The 24,740-nt window shown below is 35.9% G+C and overlaps 1 protein-coding gene across 8 annotated transcripts in view; it reads right to left on the reverse strand.

Annotated features, from left to right (window-relative positions):
- LOC132906645 (collagen alpha-1(XVIII) chain) overlaps positions 1 to 24,740 on the reverse strand; it is a 348,851-nt gene that overhangs the window by 3,813 nt on the left and 320,298 nt on the right. For 4 of the 8 annotated variants that reach the window (XM_060959001.1, XM_060958999.1, XM_060959004.1 and 1 more), the window contains 14 exons: positions 20,954 to 21,035; positions 20,357 to 20,451; positions 17,302 to 17,454; positions 16,811 to 17,008; positions 6,885 to 6,914; positions 5,638 to 6,007; positions 4,964 to 5,355; positions 3,818 to 3,829; positions 3,406 to 3,510; positions 1,460 to 1,715; positions 946 to 1,074; positions 706 to 800; positions 514 to 606; positions 87 to 209 (listed from right to left, as the gene is read on the reverse strand). In XM_060959001.1, the coding sequence (XP_060814984.1) occupies positions 87 to 209; positions 514 to 606; positions 706 to 800; positions 946 to 1,074; positions 1,460 to 1,715; positions 3,406 to 3,510; positions 3,818 to 3,829; positions 4,964 to 5,355; positions 5,638 to 6,007; positions 6,885 to 6,914; positions 16,811 to 17,008; positions 17,302 to 17,454; positions 20,357 to 20,451; positions 20,954 to 21,035 (2,133 nt within the window). The remainder of the gene's footprint in view (positions 1 to 86; positions 210 to 513; positions 607 to 705; positions 801 to 945; positions 1,075 to 1,459; positions 1,716 to 3,405; positions 3,511 to 3,817; positions 3,830 to 4,963; positions 5,356 to 5,637; positions 6,008 to 6,884; positions 6,915 to 16,810; positions 17,009 to 17,301; positions 17,455 to 20,356; positions 20,452 to 20,953; positions 21,036 to 24,740) is intronic. The other 4 variants (XM_060959006.1, XM_060959002.1, XM_060959003.1 and 1 more) reach the window with 3 other exon arrangements.

The following is a 24,740-nucleotide window of genomic DNA, read 5'->3' on the forward strand; positions in this document are numbered from 1 at the left end:
GAAAATTCAATTGTAATTAAGTAATGCATTAGTCCACCTCTTATCGATAACGTTTTACACTCAACAGGATTAAGATAGTAACTCACCCCTGTTCCGTCTGCTTTTACGGGTATCTGGTTGATCAGGTTGGAAGCTTCGAAAGGTGGATTCACCGGAGGCGGTGACGTGGTTGGTGGTGCTGGTGTAGTTATTGGTAGAAGCGAACCCAACTACAGAACACAGCATAAATATCTTGAATTAAATTGAAGCTATATAGTTTGCTAAATAGGTAAGATTAAAGATTTATACTCTTAGCTGATATACAGTAATTACGATTAACAAAAGGAAAAAGTTGCGTTTGATAAAATATTTTGTAACATCGATGAAGCTTTCTAGTTAAATGTTTTAGCTTAATAAATTTTCTTCTGTACATCGTTAGAAGTTACATGAATGAATTATATATTAGTCGACCTTTGAGTAAATATTACAAGAAGAATGTAAAAATAGAATAAATAGGAAAATTTGTATACTAACTGCGATGTATTGCCAGCCATTGTTCACTCTAACGAGCAGAGCTTGCTCGTCAATAATATAAGCTAATGTTCCAACTGGGCTCACGGCAGACATCTAAGTATGTAGTAGTTAGAAGCATTAAAAGTTATAATAATTAGAGTATTTATACGTATATTGTTCAAAATCATGTTTTGAGGATATTGAAAGATTTACTTTGGTCATAGCTTCGGTATTTTGGAAAGTCACAGCTCCTGGTACGATCTTCGTGGTACTTTCTAAGGGACCTCTAGTTGCGGTGGTTGCAGCACCTTATAAAAGTTTTATAGGTAATTAGGATGTGTTTTTAAAGATGCATTAAACTTTACTACGCAATTCTTCTAATTTAGAATATACCAAGAAAATTAATGTCTTTTAGAAACGTCGTTTTACGATATTTTACATTTAGTGCGTTACCTAAATGTTCTTTAAGTTCCTTCAGTTGCTTTAGTTCTCGCAGAGCCTTCAATTCGTCTAGACTAGTTCTAGGTCCTTGCAGCGTGCCAAAGAACATATTGTGTTTAAAATCTTTTATATTCTTTGGAACTGCAAATTTAATATTTTTTCATATATTTTCAATATCTTTCTTATATTTGTTAATCTGAGTAAAATATACAGGGACACCAGAAGCTTAGAATCACTATGTGTTCTACAAAATCCAAGAATTTGAAGAAAAGTCAGCTTGGAATTTCGATGCTTTAAGCAATTCTCTCGTGAAAAATCTACCGAAACGAGGGAAATTGTTATTGATATATGCAGCTTTAAATTCGACTTAGCGATAAAATTAACGGAAGATTCGATATAGAAACAATCGAGGAAGTACATAATCCGAAATATTTGATAGATGACATACTTTTAAGCAGAGGTGGTCAACTATTTTTTGCATATGATACTTAAATTATATTATTTACGATCAATGAATCTTTCTTACCCTGTCTAACGCCGTAATAGTCTCTTTCGCCAAAGATGTGACTTCTACCAATTCCTGGTTCTCCTTTCTGTCCAATCAAAGATAGTCCAGGTGGTCCTGGCGGTCCAGGAGGCCCCGGGGGACCCGGAACTGGAATATAGTTTCCTTGAGACGGTGGTCCAGGTGGTCCGGGTGGCCCTGGAGGTCCTCTTTGACCGTCTCTTCCAGGTTGTCCAGGAATTCCAGGGAAACCATCGTCTCCCTTATCGCCTTTGATCTGAATATCATTTAGACAGACAGATATGAAATTGATGTACACGAATATTATACGAATTATGATTATATTCTAAGAATCGAGGTACGCATTAACATTGAAAATAAACTTCTGAATGATACAATGTTTATAGCGTATATTACACAAAATTATTTATATGCAGTGGATACGTGCATTACTGGTTGAGAGGCTAATGTATAATATCACGATTCTCTGATTTAAGTTCTAATTATGTTATTCGTATATGCAAACTAATTTCTGCAAAGCAATGTTTAGATATATAATCCTGGGGAGAAGATACTTGAGCCAGTTTCGCTAAGTGGATGTCGGAATAAATCACAGGACGTGCCTTGGTGGGTGTGAGGCCGTTCGAAAGCGCAATAAAAGCAGCGAATTTGCCTTACGTTGGCTCGGCTTTTAAACCAAAGTGTAGTGAATTAAAGCCTGCCACGCGCATTCGTTTCGTGTTCGTCGCTTGTCAACTGCGACGACGAAATTTCGACGAATTTCTGTTTGGGACGCCGAATAAATCGAGTCGTGGCTTCGCTAGCCGACAAAGATGAAAAAGAACAAGCAGAGTAGATGTGAGAGGGATACTAGGAGGGGAAAAAATAGAATAAAAAGAGAAGGAACGGGGCGTCAAGCGCACACTTGCATTAATTTCCGTCACTCTACACGTTCTATGGCTCGTTCAATGAGACTTGCGAGTGTACACGGTGATCTACGAGCACTGTTACTAGTTTCGCGAGCTTCACGAAGTGGTCGTTCCGACTAAAAAATGTTCGAGACTGCTCGTTCGTGGCACAACTCGTACGAGGGTTTCATGTCGTAACAGTGATTAAACAGCTCTGGAAAGAATCGAATCGAATCGGACAAAAAAGAGAAAAAAAATATTTTAGACGAGGAGGAAGTTTGTAGGAAGTAATGGGTTTTCATTGTATAGCTTTATTTTCTTTCATGTTATGTCTTTCCCGTTATACTCGTCGTGTAAGTTTGAGGATAATATTTTCAATGTTCTGTCTTTTTAAGTTTTGCAGTGTACACGAAAGTGTACTTTAATTGCGAGTAACTATAAATTTTGTGTTCCCGTGACATTTTTTTTTTTTTTGGCCAAAATGACTTCTCTTTGACAATTTCGAAAACTTTATAGCGAGAGTTATAAATCACCGTGTGTATATCTCCACTTCGACCTTTCCCCCGCTACGAGACAGGATAAAAAATGCATCCATTATCTTTATTTGTTCCGCGCTGCAAGCTCTTTAACACTTTGCGTTTACCTACCGATTTTTCCCTCGCATCAACTTAGCCAGAATAATTCTTAAAGCGCGAAAGATGACATTAGCCACTCTGCCGAATTTATTGGAAAAATTTTCCAATATTTTCTCATCTGTTATGTAGATTTTCTCAGTGCATAGAATTTTTATTAAACGTAAGACAGGAAGGAATAACATACATATTTCAAAATACAAATAATATTCCAAATATTTGATAGTCCAATATTTAATATTCAGAAAATTATTAGTCAAAGATTCAAGTTTATTTTCTGTACATATATATATTTAAAACTATTTTCTGTGGCGTACTATGTTTCTCCTAATTCGCCTAATTTCTCTGTAACACGGATCCCATTGATTTCAGAGGGAATTGCTTACGGGTATTTCGATTTTAATGAGAATCGGTGAATCGTACTTACGCCGACAGAGACTCCGTAAGGGCTCGGTGTACCAGGTTCTCCTTTTTCTCCCTTGGGCCCCACTGGTCCAACAGGTCCAGGAAGTCCGGGAGTTCCAGGACGACCCTGTTAGAAGTAGTTACCGATACATAGCGTTCATGTTCTACCTTCCTGTTCATGAATATTCTATGTTCATTAAACCTTTAATTAATCTCGCGTGCAGTTCAATCTAGCATACACTTTGGTCGATTGGTGTGATTTCTAATTTTATGACCGGATTATTACGCAGTTAACAGAGGTAAATTAGTCTATTAACGCCATTCAAAGTAATTAATCAACGAAATTATGATTGAAAGCCGACACAGTTAAAATTAAGGTATAAATTGTTCTTATCTTATCTATTAGAATTATGTAAGTTCTGTGTAATACTCACTTTCATGGAGTTCTGTGCATTGGAACATAGCATTGAAAAAAGTATATTCTCATTTTAGACTTTACATTTTTATATGTAAGTGGATAATTATAATCGTAATTGTTTCCAGTAGCAGGGAGTATTTCTTAATTGTCATGTAATTTTGTTAAAATACCAGCAATTAGAAAAATCCTTTCACAGTATGTAAAGATGAGTTTGGCTTAAGTGTTACCTCATATATTGTACTATTGAGAATATGTTGCATTATATTAATTTTCCTTGGAATTTCTACTAACTAAAATTATTAAATTCTTTAGCTCTTATTAGTTTAAAACAGTAACCGATAATTTAAACTTCGATTATGTATGCAGAGAACTCAGCACGACACGAAAGCGTGTCTGACAAGACCTGCAGATTCGTTGACTTATACTTGTCTATTACTAGGTTAAGGTAGTCGGTCGTCAATTAATCCAATGTCTTGAAACTCAGAACTCTACGGCTTCAGAGTTGTGGAATCCGTCAAAAGCCGTTGTCATGTCGTGGAATTTAGAACTCTATCCAGCCTGCTGGCTATGTTTCCAATGTTCAGCTTGCCGATTATTATCGATCTTCGCTTACACAAATGGCGATACGTGTAAGTTTTCGTAATATCAGATCAGAATTTATGTTTCTTTTTATTCATATTTTGATTAAATGTAGTATATAATCGAGAGCCTTTATATACTTTTTAATGTATATTTAAAATACATTTATTAAGCTCAAGTTTGGACAAGTTTAAATCATTCGATGAATGTACGCGAAGCTTTTAGGATCGTTATACATATATAATGTACAATCTGTGAAAGGTATATTCCAAAGATTCATTCCTAGTTATCTATTTTCTATTACAATTCTTTATCGTAAGTAAACGACTATAAACGATTATTTCTCCCATATACTGACAACAAAATTAAAAATTTTACTCGGAGCAAGAAACAAACACAGCTTTTCATTACACTGCATACAAGATTAAATAATACGTAGCCATTCATGCAAATAGCGACAAGAAAATTACGTTACGAAATTCTATTTTACTAATGGCGAGGAAATCAAACGGAAATCGAGGCTTTGATCGATAAAAACGAAAAAGAAAAGAAGATAAGAAGTATAGAAGGAGTTTTCTCATACCGCCCATCCAGGTAACCCAATTTCTCCCATCGCTCCCGTCTTCCCAGGTGGGCCGACCGGTCCTGGTGGTCCAGGACGCCCTCTTCTACCTCTCTTGCCTTCTGCTCCTTTTTCACCTTTGATGGTGATGTAGTCTCCAGAGCTCGCTATAGCTGTAGCTCCTGGCGGACCTCTCTCACCTTTTTCGCCCTTTGCACCGACGACTCCCGGTGCTCCGGGAACTCCGTCCTTCCCTGGCTCGCCTTTGTTGCCTTGCGGTCCTTGGATACCATTCACACCAGGAATTCCGGCTGGTCCAGAATCACCTTTGTCTCCCTTCTCGCCTTTGGTGCCCTTATCTCCTTTGTATCCTCGTGTACCACTCTCGCCCTTATCGCCCTTTTCCCTTAACACTAATTAATTCGTGACTTTCAGGCAGATAATTTTTCATGTAACATTAATTAATCTAAACGTAAAGATATCGTATCGCTTCCAAATTGGAATCGGCACCGTTCGTCATCTTTTCTTCTAAGAATATATCAATCGACTTAAGCGTTCGATGACAACTGATCGAATCTTCGATTCGTGCATTTAAATTTCCTTCTATATTTGATTTCATTTTTTAAATCGGATGACCAGACCCGTCGATTATTTAATTTCATTTGATAAAAACCACAAAATGAGCATATTCTTACTCGCTTCTCCAACGTTTACTCCACCAGAGCCGCTCAATCCAGGCAATCCCGGTGGTCCAGGTGCACCCGCAGGGCCTGGTTTCCCTTCTGGTCCTGTGTCTCCTTTGTCACCTTTCTCTGCTGGTCTTCCATTCTCACCTGGCGCGCCAGGAAGCCCCGGTGCTCCCGGAGCACCAGGTTCACCCTTGAATCCTTGAATTCCTCGTGGACCTTCTTTTCCATGATCGCCTTTTGCACCCTTGTGCCCTGGTTCGCCTTTGTATCCTTTGGCACCGGCGATTCCCGTCTCTCCTTTCGGTCCTGGGCTTCCTGGAAGTCCGGCCTCGCCTTTCTGTCCTGGCAGTCCTGGTCTCATGGTGATGCCCTCCGTCTAAAGTTTAGAACAAATTTCTTCAGATTACGACCCACCGTCATCTTATTATTTTACTTAGATATCTCAATTGAACGTATCCATTATATATTCGTTAGATATATATTTTTATTAGAAACTACAAATTTATTTGGAAGTTTTATAATCCTTCTAGTTATTTTGTGATCTCAGTACTTTTATTTTCTGACTTAGATATATTTTAATAGAAAGCTTTTTATCTTTTTATGCCTCGACGAGAATTTCGTTGACTGCGAGTCCTTTGTGAACGGTAATTTCGAGTATAGGATAGTTTTAATTTTCGCTAGACGAACTAGATCGTTGACGACGAATTTGTTTGACTCTGCTTTAAGAGAATATTTCACTGAAAAAGGTTCCAAATATTTGCTTGTGACGTACGACCGTATAATAAAATAGAGACGTCGGTAAATATCTCCGAATTTTCTATAATATTTTGAAACCCTAGCAATAAAATTATTAACATTCTACAAAAATATTAGATTTGGAGCGTGAAAGATATATTTGCTTACGAAGATCTACGTGAATCGCGTTACACGCACTATACTCATTTTCTATTAATAATTTTATTATGCTACGACATTTTGCAATATTCAATAATGAACTTTCTGTAAATTCTAAAAACATTTAACCACTACAATTTTTTATAAAATACAGTTTATTTTCGAAACTTGGAACGTATTTTAGAATACAAAGAGAAGAAGCTTTTGGTAATGCAATTGTCGTTTGAAATTCATCATAAAGTTTCGTGATAAATTTCAGCACACCGCAGAGCGCAAGACGGAATGCCTGTAGCATACCGGTACAATCTCGAAAGAAGCTTTCGTACCAAAGTTGCTCCAAATATGGAACTATTACTCACCCTATAAATGCCTCGAGGTTTCCAACTGGGCTGCATGCGCATAATAGCCAAAATTTCTCTGTTTAATCATCGGTATAAGGTCGTAAAGCTAAAAGCAGTCGGTCGACCCGACCTGCTACCTGCTCATTTGTATCGTCTAATGGTCGTTGACGAACAATCATCGTTCAAACAATTGTCTCCAATGTTCAATTGAACTATTATGCTGTTCTCGTTACCGACATTAGACCAGTTTGTTTTGCGAACAAGTAACTGATCCTTTTACCGCTGACTTACGTCGAATAGAGACGAATTATTCAATGATCGAAGGAACTTATTACAGGTACGTACCTTGTCACCGTGAAAGGATAGGATTTCGTTTTGTAATTCTCTTTGCGCGCAATTGGATCTTATACCATATTAGAAATAATGAATAATTTGCGACTAACGTATTGGATTAAATGGAAACAGTGTGCGAATTGTTAGCTAGAATCGACAAAATTTTAAACAACAATGCCTCGATTAGCGAGGATCGTAAGATTTCACGTCACGTCGTATCTGAAGTATTCGAGTCTCAATTGGAATTTAGAATAAAAAAGAGACGAACGCAATTGTAATCGAAGAAAATGTTGTACGTGGGTTTCTCGACTTCAACGAACGCGTTGTTCGTTTAAACGATTTCGTAAACGTAGAAAAGGGTGGTAATTTGAATCTATCGAGGCCAGTGACGTGTAAGCTATTTGAAACTGTTTATCTTATCACCGTGAAATATCATTGTTTTGCCACCAATCCAATATATTCGAATTGGATATTCTGTCGCGGTCCAGTGGCAAATAGAACGGTTCAAATATTCGCGATAGAATGGTCAACGAGTTCTTAACGTCCATTCATCAAAAATATTTTAACACGCAAACATTACGCGAATCAATATTTGTATTGGCGATTATAACAACCGCATCCTGCACTGGGCATTTATCAAACGGTGAAGTCGTAGGTACGTTTCAAATGGCCATTGTTGTATCGCTAGAAATTAACCGACGCGGATGCTCAAACGAAATGTCCAATTCTGTTAAAAGAAGAAAAAGAACGTCCGGAGAACGAAGAGAAAAGAAAGAAATAGGAGAAAAATGTGCGGACTGTTTTGAAAGTGAAAAGTTTTTGATCGATATCGTGTTTTGTACGTTTAATTTTGTCGATGAATGTGCCGGATTGTTCTAGCCGATAGACACGCGTTTATTCGACCGTTTACAAGTCTCAGTTTCCGAAACCGCGAACGAATCAAATATATTCTTTTCTTTTCCCTCTTTTTCCTTTCATCTATCTTTGCACGAAAGCCTCTGAACGCCTATTTATCAACGCCACCGATCGCTTGCTTATACGTCACGCCAGCTTCTTAAAGCTTTTCTACCGACTGGTATCGAACTTTCAGACTTTCTATCGAGAGGTTCGTATTCAATAGGTATCCTGCATTCCGTCTTTCTTCTCTTTTATCTCGTATCGAGTATATTGTAAAGTAGATTTCGGATGATCAAAGGACCCTGAGGTTAATTCAGTAAAATGGAGTTGACAGAGTGAAATATTTACGTTTGTTGTTTTGTTTCCATTATGGTATTGTTTTTAACGAGTAATACCGTTCCTTCTGTGATATTTGTCATCGTGCAGATTATTAATATTAAAAGTTACGAGAAGCATAATAAAATAGTCGAGGATACTGTAACAAAAACAACCCTTGTTAAATTTCTTGGTTTTTTTGGTAACGATACACTTTGGTAAACAGAAGCGAGATTTACAACGTGATGGAACCAATACCATAAAAATTGATTTATGTCTTGATTTATCGTGGAATGAAAATTTATATATTCGTTGGAAACAATCCTTATTAGCGAGATTGTTATTTTATGAAAGCATCGCGTTATGTTTTCGAACGATGACTCGTCAAAAAATGATTCTGCATAATAATTGAAATATATTGAACGAAAAATTTAATTAAAAAAACTTAGGTATAAAAGTTATTCCTTTTTAAAAATTTGTATCTTTACGTGTGTATCAATCTTTTTACTATTTGTAAGCCAACTAGAAATTACTGTTAAGTAACATATTTTTTAATTGGATGTCAATTATTATTTCTTACTTCGATGGCAAGAAAGATGTATTTTTCTGAACCATAAGAACACAAACGACAAATTAATAGATACAATTTCATAAAAAAAAAGAAGGAAGAAAAAGAAACACGAGAACAAATAACGATGGACGTATTGATTTTTTTACGAGTATTTTCTTATTTCTGGAATTCATATACGCAAGTGGTCTAATAAATCTGTTTCGATATATGTTTTCATACTCTCGTGCGATACAATTATTCAAATTGAGAATAATGTAACAGCCCCTGAAGCACGAAAATGAGTACGTGAAATATTCCACTGGTCGCAATGTCAGGTTAGCACACTCAATTAACCTACGAGGAACATGGAATACATCGTTGCAATGTGAGGTTTAGTATGAATGATGTCAAATTGCATCATTCTACACGATGACGTTACTATGAACGATCGACTATTACGAACGACTAAGTCAAGTAAAACCATCGGTAATAATCAATCTTTTATGATTACAAGGAATACGTACATCGATTTAAGTTACTTATACATTCGCTAATAATAACCGAGAGCTATTATTTTAAAATTATACCACATTAAAATAATCTAATTACAAAGCCTAATAAAAAAAGATTACAAGATCATTTCCCACATATTCCTGCACAATTTTAATAATCTTGTTATACGATCCTTTCGTTATTCCTAAAAATATCACGTTACGCTGGTGCTTTAATTTTTACCTACCAAGCATTATAATATTACTATAATTAGTACGATAGTTTGGTATCAGCAGTATAGACGCGTTAAAGGTTGCTAAGATAATTAAATTTGTAGTAACGAAATACAGTATAATTAAACTTGTGTACATAAAAAAGATTTACGCCCAAGAACGTGTTTGAGATTGATTTTTCAAGTTACAAGCAACTGAATTTTATGCTAGATACGCAGTTTTAATTGTCAGCCAGTCATACGAGATATAGTACATATTACACGTATAGCGGGCGAACTTAACAACGACGCAAAAGATCTAATCCTTATTTTCCCATTCTCCCTCCCTCTGCCAACGTTTCTGTCCTTCGTGTTGTACGTGCACGAAATCTATTTCAAAGATCCCGACATAAAGAATCAAAACGTCAAAATAAGATCTCCGCGTTCATTCCCTTTACATCATCGTCTCTAATCCAGATTTCTCATCTTCCACAAAACCGACTAAGTACGTGGCAGTCGGTCAAGTGATTCGTATAACCGGGCAAAACGCCTTTCCCGCAGATGTGTAGTTTCTCCCGACGAGTTCCTTCGCCTAACCAACCCGACACCCACCCACCAGTCACTCACCTGCCGTACCTGGTCGGCACAGCCTAGAAATTGGTTTCTGTATTCTCAGGGGAAATCGGACGCTTGTACGTTGGTGCACGAACCGGCACCGGGTCACGTAAGATAACACTCGAGGTCAAAGCGAGATACTTCGCCTGTCGAGGATTCCCAAAGCCCTTGCAAGGTTGCAAAGTTCTCCGTATGGCGGTGTAAAGGACGAAAAGTCAGCTGAGAGGGTGGTTTTCCTCGAGTTTTGAAGCAGCACGCACACCACCAAAGTAGTTTAATTAATTTAAACGCTTTACCGTACATCTGTTGGGTTTCGTCGAAATTAACGAGCTCCTGAATTTCCGTTTCAACGAACAATTTTTAATACTTTCCTTCTTTAATCGAAGGAATCGAAGGAAGAGAAGATGATCCTCAGAAGTTGCTTCATATATCCAAGGGTTTCCGTTCTTGGAATTTTATTTGCTGCAAGGTAATTTGTGCCACAAAGTTACGTAGATTCGTAATTTTTTAGTTCACCCTGATGCGGTCTTCGAATTTTTATACTGTCATTTTTTATTATTGATAATCGATATACAAAAAGTGGTTCGTTGAATTATCGTTACTTTTGAATTACTAACTTCTTTGGTTGTGGCGATGTTGTTTCCACCGAAGGGTAACGCGATAAGGTAGATATTGTCTAAAGCAGTTTACAGACAATAGTTGATCAAATACGGACTACCTATCTGTCACAAACTCCGAATAATAAGAAATTTATTCCAGCGAACATTTGATATCCCCCGTTAATATTTCCTTTATATAAATTTACAACTTTCGTGCTATACAGCGCTGAGTCAGCTATAAAATTCTCGGTGTGTCCCATTACGAAGCTCTCAGCCAAGTCTCAAGGGTCTGTACGATTTCGAAAGCATCTTTTATCATGGAAATTTTTATGCATCATACACGTACTCTATTATATCGATGTTGTTTTAATAATAATATCATAAAATCATATAAAAGATATATTGATATTTTTATAGTAGGAAATTTGGAAAGTACGAAGTTGCAGTTCTTAGATTCTTCTATGACAGAAAAAGCTTTTGATTACCAATTTTATTTCCCATATAGAATAATGTTTTTAGAAGACGATTTTATCAAATTTATAGCGCCAAACCATTAGGAAAGTACAAGGTGTTAAATCATTCCATTAAAGTGTCAAATCGGAACACTTTGTATCGATTTTACGTATATATCTGGCAACGATTTACGATACACGATACTACATCATATTTATGAACATTACAAATATAGAAACTATTAAAGATGCACATGTATTTATTCAACTTCGCCTGGTAATAGAATTCCCAATTTTTTTTATCGACAGATTTTCCAAATCGACTTAACGGGAATTGACGCGTTTTTATTAATTTCTAATTCTACGATTAAGTTGTGACCAAGAAATGGTCCGCCTCAGAGATTAATTTCGAAGCAATTCCTGGCGAAGAAATTCCAGGCATATAAAATACTTACGATACATACTCTACGATAGTCACAATTTTCTGTGCAGCGTTTATTTAATTTTTTTTCTAAAAATTTACTTTGGTACTCTGATATCACATAGACATTCCAGTTTACCGTTAGGATGTTGCAACATGTGTGCGCGGAAAAATACGTGACACCTTTTTGAAAAATCTTACGCAAAATGCTGCACACGAAAAGTATTATTCACATAGGGTTTTCTTACGTTGGGAATCTTTTACCATCGCGTGACGCTGTAAGAATACTCTGGTACAAGTAGCGCGAGGTTGCAGGATCTCAATATCTCTTTCTGAAAGTTCTCGCGCGACCAGAATATCTTCCGACCAAGATGCACCTTGTTTTTGCCGTAAAATGTTTGTGCACGATACCGTTACATGTTTTACACGTGTTACGATACGACTTTAAAATATTATACAGACATTTTATTTCTCTCCGTAAGATACTTCGCGTCGATAAAATTCCACTCCTCTTTGACACTGGCGCTGTATAGCCGTTAACTCTATTACCTACTGCACAGTATAGATATTCATTTGAGCCTGTGGATCGATTTCACTTTTCGTCAATTTAATTTCAGTACAAAGGTGGACGATTAATGTTCAATTTTCAATAACTATAGTTTACTAGCGTAAATTCTTTGGTTTTTTGGGAAACACGAACAAAGGTTCTTTCGTTACGAGCCCTTCGATCCTTCACGTGAAAGTTACATACAAAGCTAGCTCGTCGTAGTGTCAACGCTCTTTCGTGAAACTTTTCGGAACAAAAAGTCACATCTCGAAAAGGAAAGGTCGAAATCATTTATTCTTTAAAATAATACAGTGGTTTTTTTTTCATTTGATGAATGGATTTTCTGCAAAATGAACTTAAAGTATCTTGCTTTTTATTCGTAAATATGTGTCTGTAGTAAAATGAATTTGTACGCGAAAAGAACTGGCGGAACGGAGTTCGTAGGATTCTATTAAAATCCGTGTAATTAGATGCAGTAAATTTAAGAATTATCTACCGTATACGACGCAGCCGAAATTATGCACAGTTCAACTTTCGTAAGCATAATTTATCAAGGCTGTCGTGATAAATTTACTTCCAGAGCACTTATTTTTGCCTTGTTCCTATTAACCAAAACGTGCGATAGTTCCATTATTAGTGTAATAAATCTACGTACGTTACACACGTGTATTACGTTTGCGTAAAATTGTTTGGATTTATGCAAAAATTTAAGTCGGTTTTAATTATAAATCGTTGAATGCTATATTTTTTAATTACAATTAACAGAGGTTGCGGTTAATCGATATGTTTAACGCTTTTATACGTTTAAATGAATTTTACATTTCTACAAACATGATTGTTTATCTGATTTTAATCTTCTTTTTATCCTCCATGGTATTTTATAATATATTTTATAAATGGATTATTCTAGAAATTTTATATAGATTAAACCAAGTAATGCATTTTATTTTATTACCATTTTTTTTAATAAAAAAGAATAACAGGAAATAATACATCGATAACAATAAAATGGAGAAAGACGAATATTTTGCAGTAATTTACTAGAGAAAGTAAGTAGTTGTATAAATTATACCAAATACAATATAGCGCAAGAGAAATTATTCGTCACAACGAAACAACAATCTCCAGTTTGATCAAATACATAGGATCGAAAATGGATAAATCTATAAGTTGAAACTGTGCAATGATTTCGAAAGAAAAGAAACTACGAAGCGAAGAATATACATAAAAGGAAAATATTCATTTTATCTCTTTCTAATTTCATTTTCGACGAATAGAAGAGAGAATGACACGAGATACACGCAATTACCAGCCAATATTAAACGATTCGTTAACGTTATTATATTTCACGGTTTGCTTTAACACAGTTTAAACGGTTGACTGGGGATTCGCGAAAAAATCATGCACTTCATTACGTTCAGTTTGTTTCTTTCTCGTTCCATTCTTGCCGGTGGCACACTTCCAAATGTTACGCCACGAGAACGAAACGAGTGGCCTGACCTCGCCTGCTAATTGTTGAAACGTCGGAAGCTCGGAAGAGCTTTGTTCGTTCCAAAGTACGTTAAAAGCACAGAAAAGTACGGAAAATCGTGCCACTTCCGCCGGCGACTATGATTGCGGCTATCACGATAATAATTTCATTGAGTCGTCGTCGTTACACCAGCTCGTTCCTTTCTGGATTCGCGTTCGTGTGCGTTTGTTTGTATATGTGCGAACATTCGCCAAGATAACATTATTTCTCGCTCGTATATTATCGCTGCTTTCTTTTTCCTGATTTCGTTCGTTCACGTTTCATCGACTTTCCAATAGATTTAAGAATTGTGAGAGATTTTCCAATAGATAAAAAAGTTGTACGAAATTTTTGCTACTTCAGCCTCAGTTGATAATTAAAAAATTGTTATCACGTTGTTTTGTCTCATATGTTTAACATCGCTATTCATGCTGTATTGACGTGATTTTTTAAAAAGTTTGGTATAACGCACAATAATATATTCGCAGAAGTTTTAATTTGGTAAGTGTTGCAATATCTTTACGAACCACTGTATTCCAACTTTATTTTCATTTTATCCTCGTTGCACGGGAAATCGTTGCGATTAGTTAACAGATTAAAATGGTTTCTCGCGTGAAAACTTGCAAGGCTCTTGATCAACGGACAGAATAAATAACGCGCATCAGCCAACGACGAGGAAGAAGACAAAGCCGGGTAATAAACGAAGTTTGCAGAAATTTCATGGCGGAGCAACAAAACCGCCTGTTTCCACTGAAACGTGTTTCAAATACACGCGTCATATTCCGCTCGCGGAATACCGAGATGCGTTGTTCATTTTTCACCAGGAGCATCAGCTACGTTTCGCACCCTATTTAATTTCCACGCTGGTATCCGAAGTAGGTCATACGATGGCGCACGTTCACTGATGTGCTATCCACCAAGAACGTTACCACACGGATACACGCGCGGTTTCTTCTTCAATTCTCTATTTTTTTTCTTCTTCGTTGCGTCGCGAACCTTCTCACAAGTAGGATTAGTATTTGTATCGTTAAAAAGAAAAAAATGTGGATTGTGCGGTTGTAAGGTTGCATGAAAAACTATTGGGTTGTTCGAAGAACAGGAAATAGAAAGAAACTCGGAACGTTTCGTTAATCCTAGAAGATTAGAAGCTCTCCTGGCAATAAACGAAACAAAGATAAATAAGATGGAAATGCGTATAGAAAAACGCGTCTACAACTAAAAAATAACATCGGAATGGCCATTATGAAGGCGGCTTAAAATTTTGATAACGTCTTAAGATTTTCGGTCGTTTTATTTGTATAAGGAGAAAGCTGAGGGCCACTTGGTCGTTAAAAGAGAAATGTACGAAAAGATTGCGAAAAAATGGAGATGAAAGAAGGAGAAGTGGATGCAAAAGGTTCTACCTTTATCACATGCATGGCTACTTATTCTCTGCGGACCGATATCGCGTTCCATTTCCATTCAACGAATTTCTCGTTATCCTTGCTCGTCTACAAGCTTGAATAGTTGCGATCGAATGCCGTAAAAACGTGCAACGTAAGTATGTCGGTCCGAGAATGTCGCGACAGACCAGAGCCAGGGCAGCGGTCAGGTATCCAGGGACTTTCGTCAATTTCGTAGAGTTACGGGGAATTCACGAAGCGCCAAGTACTACCCCTCTGTGTCCTGCTTACGCATATGAGATATAACGACGCGGCGCATACGTATAATTCTTTGGATTTTGTAATAAAGTATGTTAATTTTATATGTTGAATTCTATTTGCGCGATTAGAAGTAGAATTTGAAGATATGGAAATGATGTTTGTCGACTGGTGGTTCTTCTTCGATGGAAATATCATACCGAGATTAATATTAATATATATTCTTTATGTATTAAGCTTACGAAGATTGTGACTGATACGTTAAAAATTTATCGTAAATATCTCTAAACATCAGAAACATTAAGTCATATTACAAGGATGTATTATGCAAGATGTATATCGTGACGTATATTGTGGTATGCATGATGTGTATTATGTATACTATGTATGTTTTCTATGTATATTTATGAATATTTCTGAAAAGAATAGCTAAAGATTAAAACGCGTTGTCTTGCAAGTTGCCTGTTTGCGAGTGCATATCCTGTCAGTATTTTGCGAATATTTTGTGAATATTTTGCGAGTGTTTTGCGAATATTTTGCAAGAATGACAGAGAAATTAATGGTACGAAGTTGTACATTGTTTATACCATCCATGGTGCTTAATATTCTTGTTTGCTTAGGAATCGCTCTCACTCTATGGTATACGAGAGATCGGGGTAGTTTATATTGGACTGAAACGCGCACGCGTTTATGGTCGGGGAAGGTTCAACCGGGATGTAAATTCAGTTTCCGTGCTGCCAGGAGACCGCATTGGAATGATAATTGAACGGGTTTATGATAGGAAGCGTGGACCCTCAAGTGGGATGTTCTTTAAAGGTAGTATGTCAGGCACTTTCGGTACTGAGAGCTTAGTTCAATTGAAATTCGGAGCTTTTCAGTCAGTTGTCAATAAGTTTATATTAAACGAAATAATCGACAACGAAAGCACGAAACGAAAATCATATGATACGACGCTGATTGGTATATCGATATAATCGTAAATGTTATGAAGATATTTTATAACATATTTCTTAAAAAATTCTACTGGCTTTATAGTACCGAAAAAATTTCATCCTTTTTTATACAAGTATGTAATTTATTAAGTAATATATATTTACTCGAGTCTCAATACAAAAGTATCAAAAGTATCTTATATCAGATATTTACTCAAAAATATATAAACGATGCCGTAATACTTCGATACTTGTTCCATATTGTATCAAACATGTATTGAACAAATCTTTTCAATCATTTTATTCAGTTTCGAAAATTCGCGTAAAAGAAAGCTAACGATGTAACTGATCGTATCGTTAAAGTTTGCATTTCATCGTAAGATAGTCAAATTTAAAATCAGTACAGTTGCAAACAAATTTTGTTACTTACGTCGTATCCAGAAAATTCACCCTTTCCTGGCGGTCCTGGAGGTCCTTGAGCGCCCTTCTCTCCGGGTATTCCATCACGACCAGGCTCCCCTTTCTGTCCTTGAGGACCTTCCGGTCCTGCTATTCCCACGTCTCCTTTGTCACCCTTAGGACCCTGTGGTCCTTCCAGTCCTCTCTCTCCAGGTGGTCCAGCTGCACCCTGCACAATTTGTTACAAATTTCAACAAACCCTTCGCGATCTGATATTAATAAATTTCAAACAAACCATGTAAAATGTTATAGTAACTTTAATATAATGGGTAATATAAGAATAATGATTTTATATAATATTAACAGGTTCGAAGGTTTTGAAGGGATTACTTGGTTCGTCTATAAAAAGACATTCTTTATTTAACATAACGATTATTCGATGGTTAACATCATTGGATTTTTCTTGCGTTCTTTTCTTTTTTATTCCGAAGCATGTGTTTGGTTTTTACAAAGCGTCAATACCGTCAGCCCCATTTGGCCTTGTTTCCCCTCTTGCCCCGGCACTCCTTGTTCTCCTTTCGGTCCTTGGATCATCTTTGGCATCGTAAAGGATGCCATCAGGGCTGTTGCATTGCAGGTGCACGTGCCTGGTTCTCCTTTCTTCCCTGGTGGACCCTGCAGCATTTTGATCAGTCTGTCATTGCAAATATATACAGTCGGTAGGTTCGCGGCACGGTAAACTTTGTTACGTGCTTTGCTGCTTTCCTAACAGCTAATCGAATTACCGGATAACAAAACTTCTATCTCTGCGACTTTGTAATTGCTTATTTACATCGTGCATACTGTTACACGATTTTACAGATAATTCTTCCCTAAAACTTTATCGTTAATAATGCGTTTTAATATCTTACGGAGTAAGGTCGTGGAGAGGTAGTAGATAATCGAAAATATGAAAGCTACGTCGTTTGACTAGAATAAATTTAGCGTGGCTTTAAGTGTAGCGTCCAGTCCCTAGCGTTTAGTTTCAAGAAAAGAGGAAAAAAAAAAAAGAATGCTACGACACCTTTATAGGCGACAAATTTTACTTTTAATATATAAAGTTCCTTTTTTGTTATTATAAAAGAAATGTTTATTTTGTATAAAGCGAAAGACAGAATTATGTCGTATTCGTGTAGAATCAGGTTCTTCTCGATTGTACCAGCAATTACAAAACACAGTATACGATGATTTGTAGATTAAAGATCGAATTAAAATTAATTAAAAGGCTTAATGTTGAAGATTAATCATTTGCAGTCACAGAAATATTTTACGCTACTATTCTACCTTCTTCATTATTCTTTCTCATTATTCATCGTTAAATATACTCTGATTTCTCTGAATATATACATCCCGCTTAGCTTTCGCTCATCAACTTTCAATTAACCGAAATTTACCGATATTAATTAAACTTTATCGTGCTCGTTGTTCATTTTCTCCAATTCGTGCATTCTCTACGTAACGATGTTGTTTCGATCTCTTTTTTTTTTTTGCATTGAATCACGAGCCACCGGGTTCGAGAATTACAGCGTTTTCCGGGCAGAGGTTGAATGCATCAGGCGTTAAACAAATACAGTCGTGTTCATACCCGTATGCTGATAATTTCGGAAGATAGTGAATATCGTGAAAGCGGTTTCTCTGTAATCAATGTTACATGCAGTGGTTACCAGTACTTCAGCATGTTGGCTAAATTGGCTTGCTCGAGTAGCAAGATAAATGAGTGATCCTGGATTGGAATGCATTCAAGCTCGCTTCATATGCACAAGCGCCACTGAATTATTATTGCTGAAATATGTGTGTGTGCGGCACTCGTATATATCTCGAATAATGAGAGATTTCTAGCGCTGGATCTTCGTTGTCGTTAAGTACAGATTCCTGTACCTACTTAAGTACTTCATAAATGGATATTTTCATAAAGGGGATGGTTTCAAAGACTATTTTGATTTTACCTTTGTTGCCTTTTAAATAATCTAGAATTCGAAACGTTCAACTTTTTTAATAATCGAAATGAAAGTATTCGCTTAATAAATAGCTCTTAGATCCTCCCTTTATATTCGTAAATATCTTTTACGAATATATTACGGTGTTTGTGAAATTTCAAAAAGTTTCATACGAAATATACAATACGGATGTAAAAGTTTTCTATGGTAACTGTCGAAATACTTTCGCGAGCAAGCGCAGCGTGTGTTAAGGAACGTTTGAAATGTATTAAAAAAAATTCGAAAGTGGATCTTCGAGACTAGTTAGCAAATCACTTCGTGCCATATACATATACAATGATTACCTGATCGAGCGATAAATCGGTAATACAGTAAGATTATCGTATATCGTTAATTTTTAGCGCAAGAAGCGACTCAAATTATGAAAATATATTCGTTCGTTGCAAACGTCCAACGAATCGTAACATTCGTAATGTACGCTAAACTGCCGTCATTACTTCATCATAAAAGATGGATGTCGTTTCAACAAGTCTATGGAATAGCGTTAAATCGATACACACGCCATTTCCCTTAATACACGTACTTACTGCTGGATTATTATTCATTTATTGTAATGAAACTTGGCGAACGTTGAAAATACCAATAAAATCTACATCCGTGGAAATATATTACGAAGCGATAAACAACATGTCGCAACAAGAAATAATCAATCTTATTTTTCTTTCTGATTTCTACCTCTCTCGGTATTGAATGGGATCGTTTCAACGATAATTCTATTTAATTTCTTATTCCTTTATGACGTTCCTCGTTGAATGACATTAAACCGTCAGTATTTAGGTCATTCGATATTCTTTCATAATTGAACAATGCAGTAACGCGTGGTCGTAAGCGAAACCTGATGCAAACGCGTGTAATCCTGTAATATGCACAACGCATTCAGCCTGCCTTTATACGTGTATAGACTACTGAACTATAACAACAGGAAGTCCAGCGGTTTGTGTAAGGATTGCTAATGGAACATCTTCGGTGCGGTACGATACATACACCCGATATAACGCATGCGATATGCCACTGGGTATATAATATAGTTCGGTGTATACAATTTGCATAAATTACGCGGACATTTATGCATTCTACGTGCTACGTAACAGTCGTACGTATAGCGATGCCGGATACGAGTGAACTTTAAATCCTACCTTAAATTTAATTCCACGTTTTAGAACGAATGGAAATTACTGATTAGTGTGTAAAGGGAATACGCGCGAGTATAAAGCCGGTTTTGGGTCCTCTAATTGTTTCTATTTTTTAAAATCATCTTTACCGGACGGATTCCTTGGAATTTGACTCAATCGATAAATATTTTCTGGACTTGTACGCTATCGACCTTTGATCATTTTTAGAAATCATCTATAATCATGGAAATTTGACGAAAGCGTTCGTATATCTTTTTTTTGTTTTAAAAATTCTCTAATTTGTGAATTTAGCGTGAAATTTATTTTTCTTATTTGAAGTTTGATTATAAAAATATAATTAGATATTGTACGATGCAGTAACGCTCAATATCTCTTACTTGATTAGTATTGGTAGAATTACGTATTTACCTCGTCTTGACCAGGTGGTCCGGGTGGACCTGGAGGTCCCCGAACGCTCTCTCCTTTGTCTCCTTTATCACCTTTCTCACCCTTCGGCCCTTTGTCTAAGAAATTTAAGAAAAACACGTTATAAATCACATCTAAACGGATAATAACACATATCCACTCTCTTCGTCTGTCGTATATCGTTTATAAAAGGAATTTAGCCAAGCATTTTTCTTTGTCGACCAATATATTCAATAAAACCAACACTGCTGGCATTGATGTTTATTTGAAATATTCGATCAAAATATCTGATAAAGTGAAAGAAAATGAGACGAAAGTATTGCACGATCTGAGCTTTCAATGAACTTCAAACATACTTTTCAGAAGAAGATATATAAATCTTCTACGAACGAAATTTCAAAGTACGTTAATAACTTCGTTCGAGAGTTTGAGAAAATTCTTTGGAATATTGTCGACAAAGGATGCTCGTAACGAAGCTTGGTACGGTGATTAAAGAAAACGCCATTTAATGGAATTTCGACGTCGTCGCCATCAGTCAGGGTATTTCTTATCTGTGATCTTATGATTAAATAAACTCGCAAATTCCTCGCGATTACTCACAGTCCGGATTGGGAGGAGGGGGTGTGATGAATGGCGGTGGATTGCTTTCCTCGCTTCTGTCTTCGTCATCGTCTCGTCCGATCTGAAAACGGATGGTAAGAAGAAACGTTGAATAAGAACACTAACCGTGATTTATATGTCGTTATATGGTAAAAGAAAGAAAAAAAGACGAGGAGAAAGCTAAAACGAAAAACGAACAGCGTAAAAGTTTCATCGCTTATGGGTGGGTGTGATTGATTGCACATTGCGTTGCCTCGATTTATTTGCGATGGGAAAAGCAGAGAAATCACTCCATCCTCGGCGATTTGCTATCGAGTTCGTGGTTAATATACCGTGTCGTTAGGAAATGATTAAAAGCACAAGTTAGTGGCACAAAGAAATATTCCGAGGACGTTTAGATATTAGCGAAGCAGAAATTAATTCAACGAGTCGTTGAATTGTTTAATTGAATATCGCATGCTATCGAGACTATTCAGTTTTTGATAATTCTAGATAAAATATATGGTATAAATATGTATTATATTTGATAATTATAAATATACGTTGTTTAACTGATTTGTTTTCCAGAAATAAATAACATATTAAGACATAAAATATAAAATACGATATTCCAAAAATAAGATATCTAGAATACGTACAATTCAGTATAACCGACGAAGTATTGCAGTACTGCACAATGCAACGTTTGAACAATTGCTACGTATTATAATTTTGCTAGAGAAAGATTTTAAACATACGAATGGTAACTTCGTTAAAATATTTCAATTTTCTGTAGCGAAAGCTTTCTTTTGTAACGAAGTTCTGGAACAAGATTTGTAATTTTAAATTGTAGTTATACGCGGAAAGGTTTTAAGAATTTTTAAATACAAGAAAAAGAGCGGTGTAAAAAAACTTTCGATATTTTTTCTACCCTTTTAAGAATCGCTTTTCGTGGAACAAAAAAATACGCTATTTTTCATCGAGGGTGATTGACTATTGGCATCGCGTGGTTATAGTTTTTATCGAGTATCTTCTTTAGAGATTAATTAGAGCGTTTAAAATTGAAGGATCAATTTTTCGAGTCGTATGTTTTTTCCTCTCGAAAAATGAATGATATCGCACGCGTAGACGGTGATTAATGAATTTTCGGTTAAATCAAGCGGAACGGTTAGCACATATTTGGCCTAACTACTTTCCAATAATTATTAACAACGGTGCAGATTTATCGAGCCGAACCGCACGTTGACAGTTATTTATCGTTGATTTTCCGCTTGACATATCTGAAACTTCTCTTTAGCTTAATATTGATTTACCTCTGCATATGGTTATCGTTATTCGAATAATAATGTAATATTTAATATGTTTAATAGCACGTAGGAATATATGTAATACGTAAATTATCAAAAATTTTAGATCGATCATTCCCTTTAATGTCACGTAAGAGGTGTTACAATACAAGATCATTTTTACATTTATCATTCTTCGATACTCTTAACCTTAATGCTTTGAAGATAAGATTTGAATTATATGTGATCCATTCGAAGAATTTTTTAATTTTATAATCGATAATTCTTATAAATCTGGAATAATGGAACTAGATAATCATCGAGAAGGTACGTTGAATCATTTGGAAATTACTTCGATTAAACACATGATATTATATGGAATCATGAGCTAATTCGCAAAGTTAATATCAATTACTTCATTCTACAATTTAGTCGCAAGCCGTTGTTATAAAATTAACAGCGATAATAAATATTTGTATTTTGCGATTGTAAATATTTAGAGAACGCCGTTGAAGTTTGAAGTTGTTTTCTCGTCCCTTTAAACAAACAAACAGAATTAAATACAATTCTCCTTGCTCTCGCGTCATTTCAACTCTTTTGTTCCTCATCCCACACCATGCTTTGTAATTCATAGATGGTAAATCGTCGAGATAATTTTTTTACGTTTGTTTCTCTCGCCGCGAACGCCGTATAAACTGGAAAACACTAGGTAAATCGGATAAGATTGACGCGTATGGGGTTCCACGGATTTTGGATTCTCATGGGAAATATAATGCAACAACATCCTCCGCGTTTATGATTCCTGGGATCCTTTAAGCGACGCTTTCGGGGGGCGTTAAACCGACTTCACGATTTTCTATAAAATCTTTATTTGCCTACAAAATTGCGTTTCGTCGCGTATAAACGACAAAAGATTTCCAACTGAATATCGTTTCTCCGACAAGAACCAGTAGTTATGTGTTATTTCGTATTTGATCGAAATATGGAATAAGTATGGAAATACACGGTACGTTTGGAAGAAAATGTTTGAACACGACTGATATTGCGTCTGATATTTTCCTACAAAACGTTGTTGCATCGTACAAAGTCGATACTCGATTGTTTTTTAGCTCTCTGTAGTCAGATTTTGTTTTTCTTTTCGATCGATTAAATTACAGTTGATTTGTTCGAAACATTTTCACAGATACGATGACTGGAATTTTTCAAGTTATTCCGCAGTATTTTTTGCGTTGTGTTTCTTTAAAAAGTACAAGTCGATTAATTTGTGTGACTTGTTCCGATTCTCGAAGTTGCTACTCATGATTGTTTGAAGGATAAAAATTATCTTTCATAGTTGTTAGACGCGATAAACGCGAAGCTTCTGTTCGATCGTGAGAACAGAGGTTTCGATTAAATACAATTTTTCACTTTGGATTTGAAAACGAGCGACCAATAATTGGAATAAATCGATACGATGATACAATAATAAAATATAATAGCAAAGTGACACGTAAATATTATAAAATATGGATTTAAATCACGTAGCGTTATAAAAAGTTCGATTTGATTTATGTTTGATTCTACCTACGCAATTAAACGATTCAGCAATTTCTCTTAATCTGTATTATAGATTAAATTTCGCGGAAAATAGAAATGAAGTTTCTTTGACCGTAATTTTCTTCCTTATGAATTTAACGGAACATTAGGATTTTTTCAAAACAAAAAATATCTTCCTTCGTGCTTTTTAACAAAAACACCTTTATATTTTTCCATCAATTATTTTCATAGGAGAAATTCATAACACAAATAATTCTGTCATTTCTTTTAAGAGCTTCGGCTATTTTTAGCGATTCATTTGGCCGACAAAGCATGAAATTATTTGGTAATTAACATTTTAATCGGATCGCTAGGATATCTAAGTCACGTTCGAGGCAATTTGTAATTCATGTCTTTCTACGTATACACAGCAAGGCAAATTTACATTTCGTGCTGGCAGTACGCACAAGTAAAAGCACGCACGCAAATATTCCTCTAAACGAGAGAATATATTTTATACGGATTTCATCTACCGATCAAATATGCCTATACGTGAACTATATTTTACGTATGTCTGTTTGTAACGAACAAAGAAACGTTTAACGAGCGAACAAATAAGCGAAGCTATGATGAAACGAAAACCCACAAATACATAAGTAAATGAGATTTGTATTCGCTTTGAAACATTGTACTTTCGATTATGTTAATATCTTGAATTTGGCTCGAACCATTCTCTAGCACGATATAACGATATACATCTCTCGATTCGAAATTCTCATTTTTTAAACAATTTCTTTAAATTGTAAAATTCTTTCTGTTCAATATAACGTTATTACGACATACCTATCCTAGTAAATATCACATTCTTAGAATCAACTATCGCAGTCGCCCATTTCGGACTGTCATCTATTCCAGCAAGTTGAGGAAATCAACTCTATCGCTATCTTTAGTTGCCTTTAACAGCTCCGTGTTTCCAAATCCTTTCTCAAGAAAGCGGATAGCACTTG

The sequence above is a fragment of the Bombus pascuorum genome, chromosome 5 (genome assembly GCF_905332965.1).
Source record: "Bombus pascuorum chromosome 5, iyBomPasc1.1, whole genome shotgun sequence".
NCBI lineage: Eukaryota > Metazoa > Arthropoda > Insecta > Hymenoptera > Apidae > Bombus > Bombus pascuorum.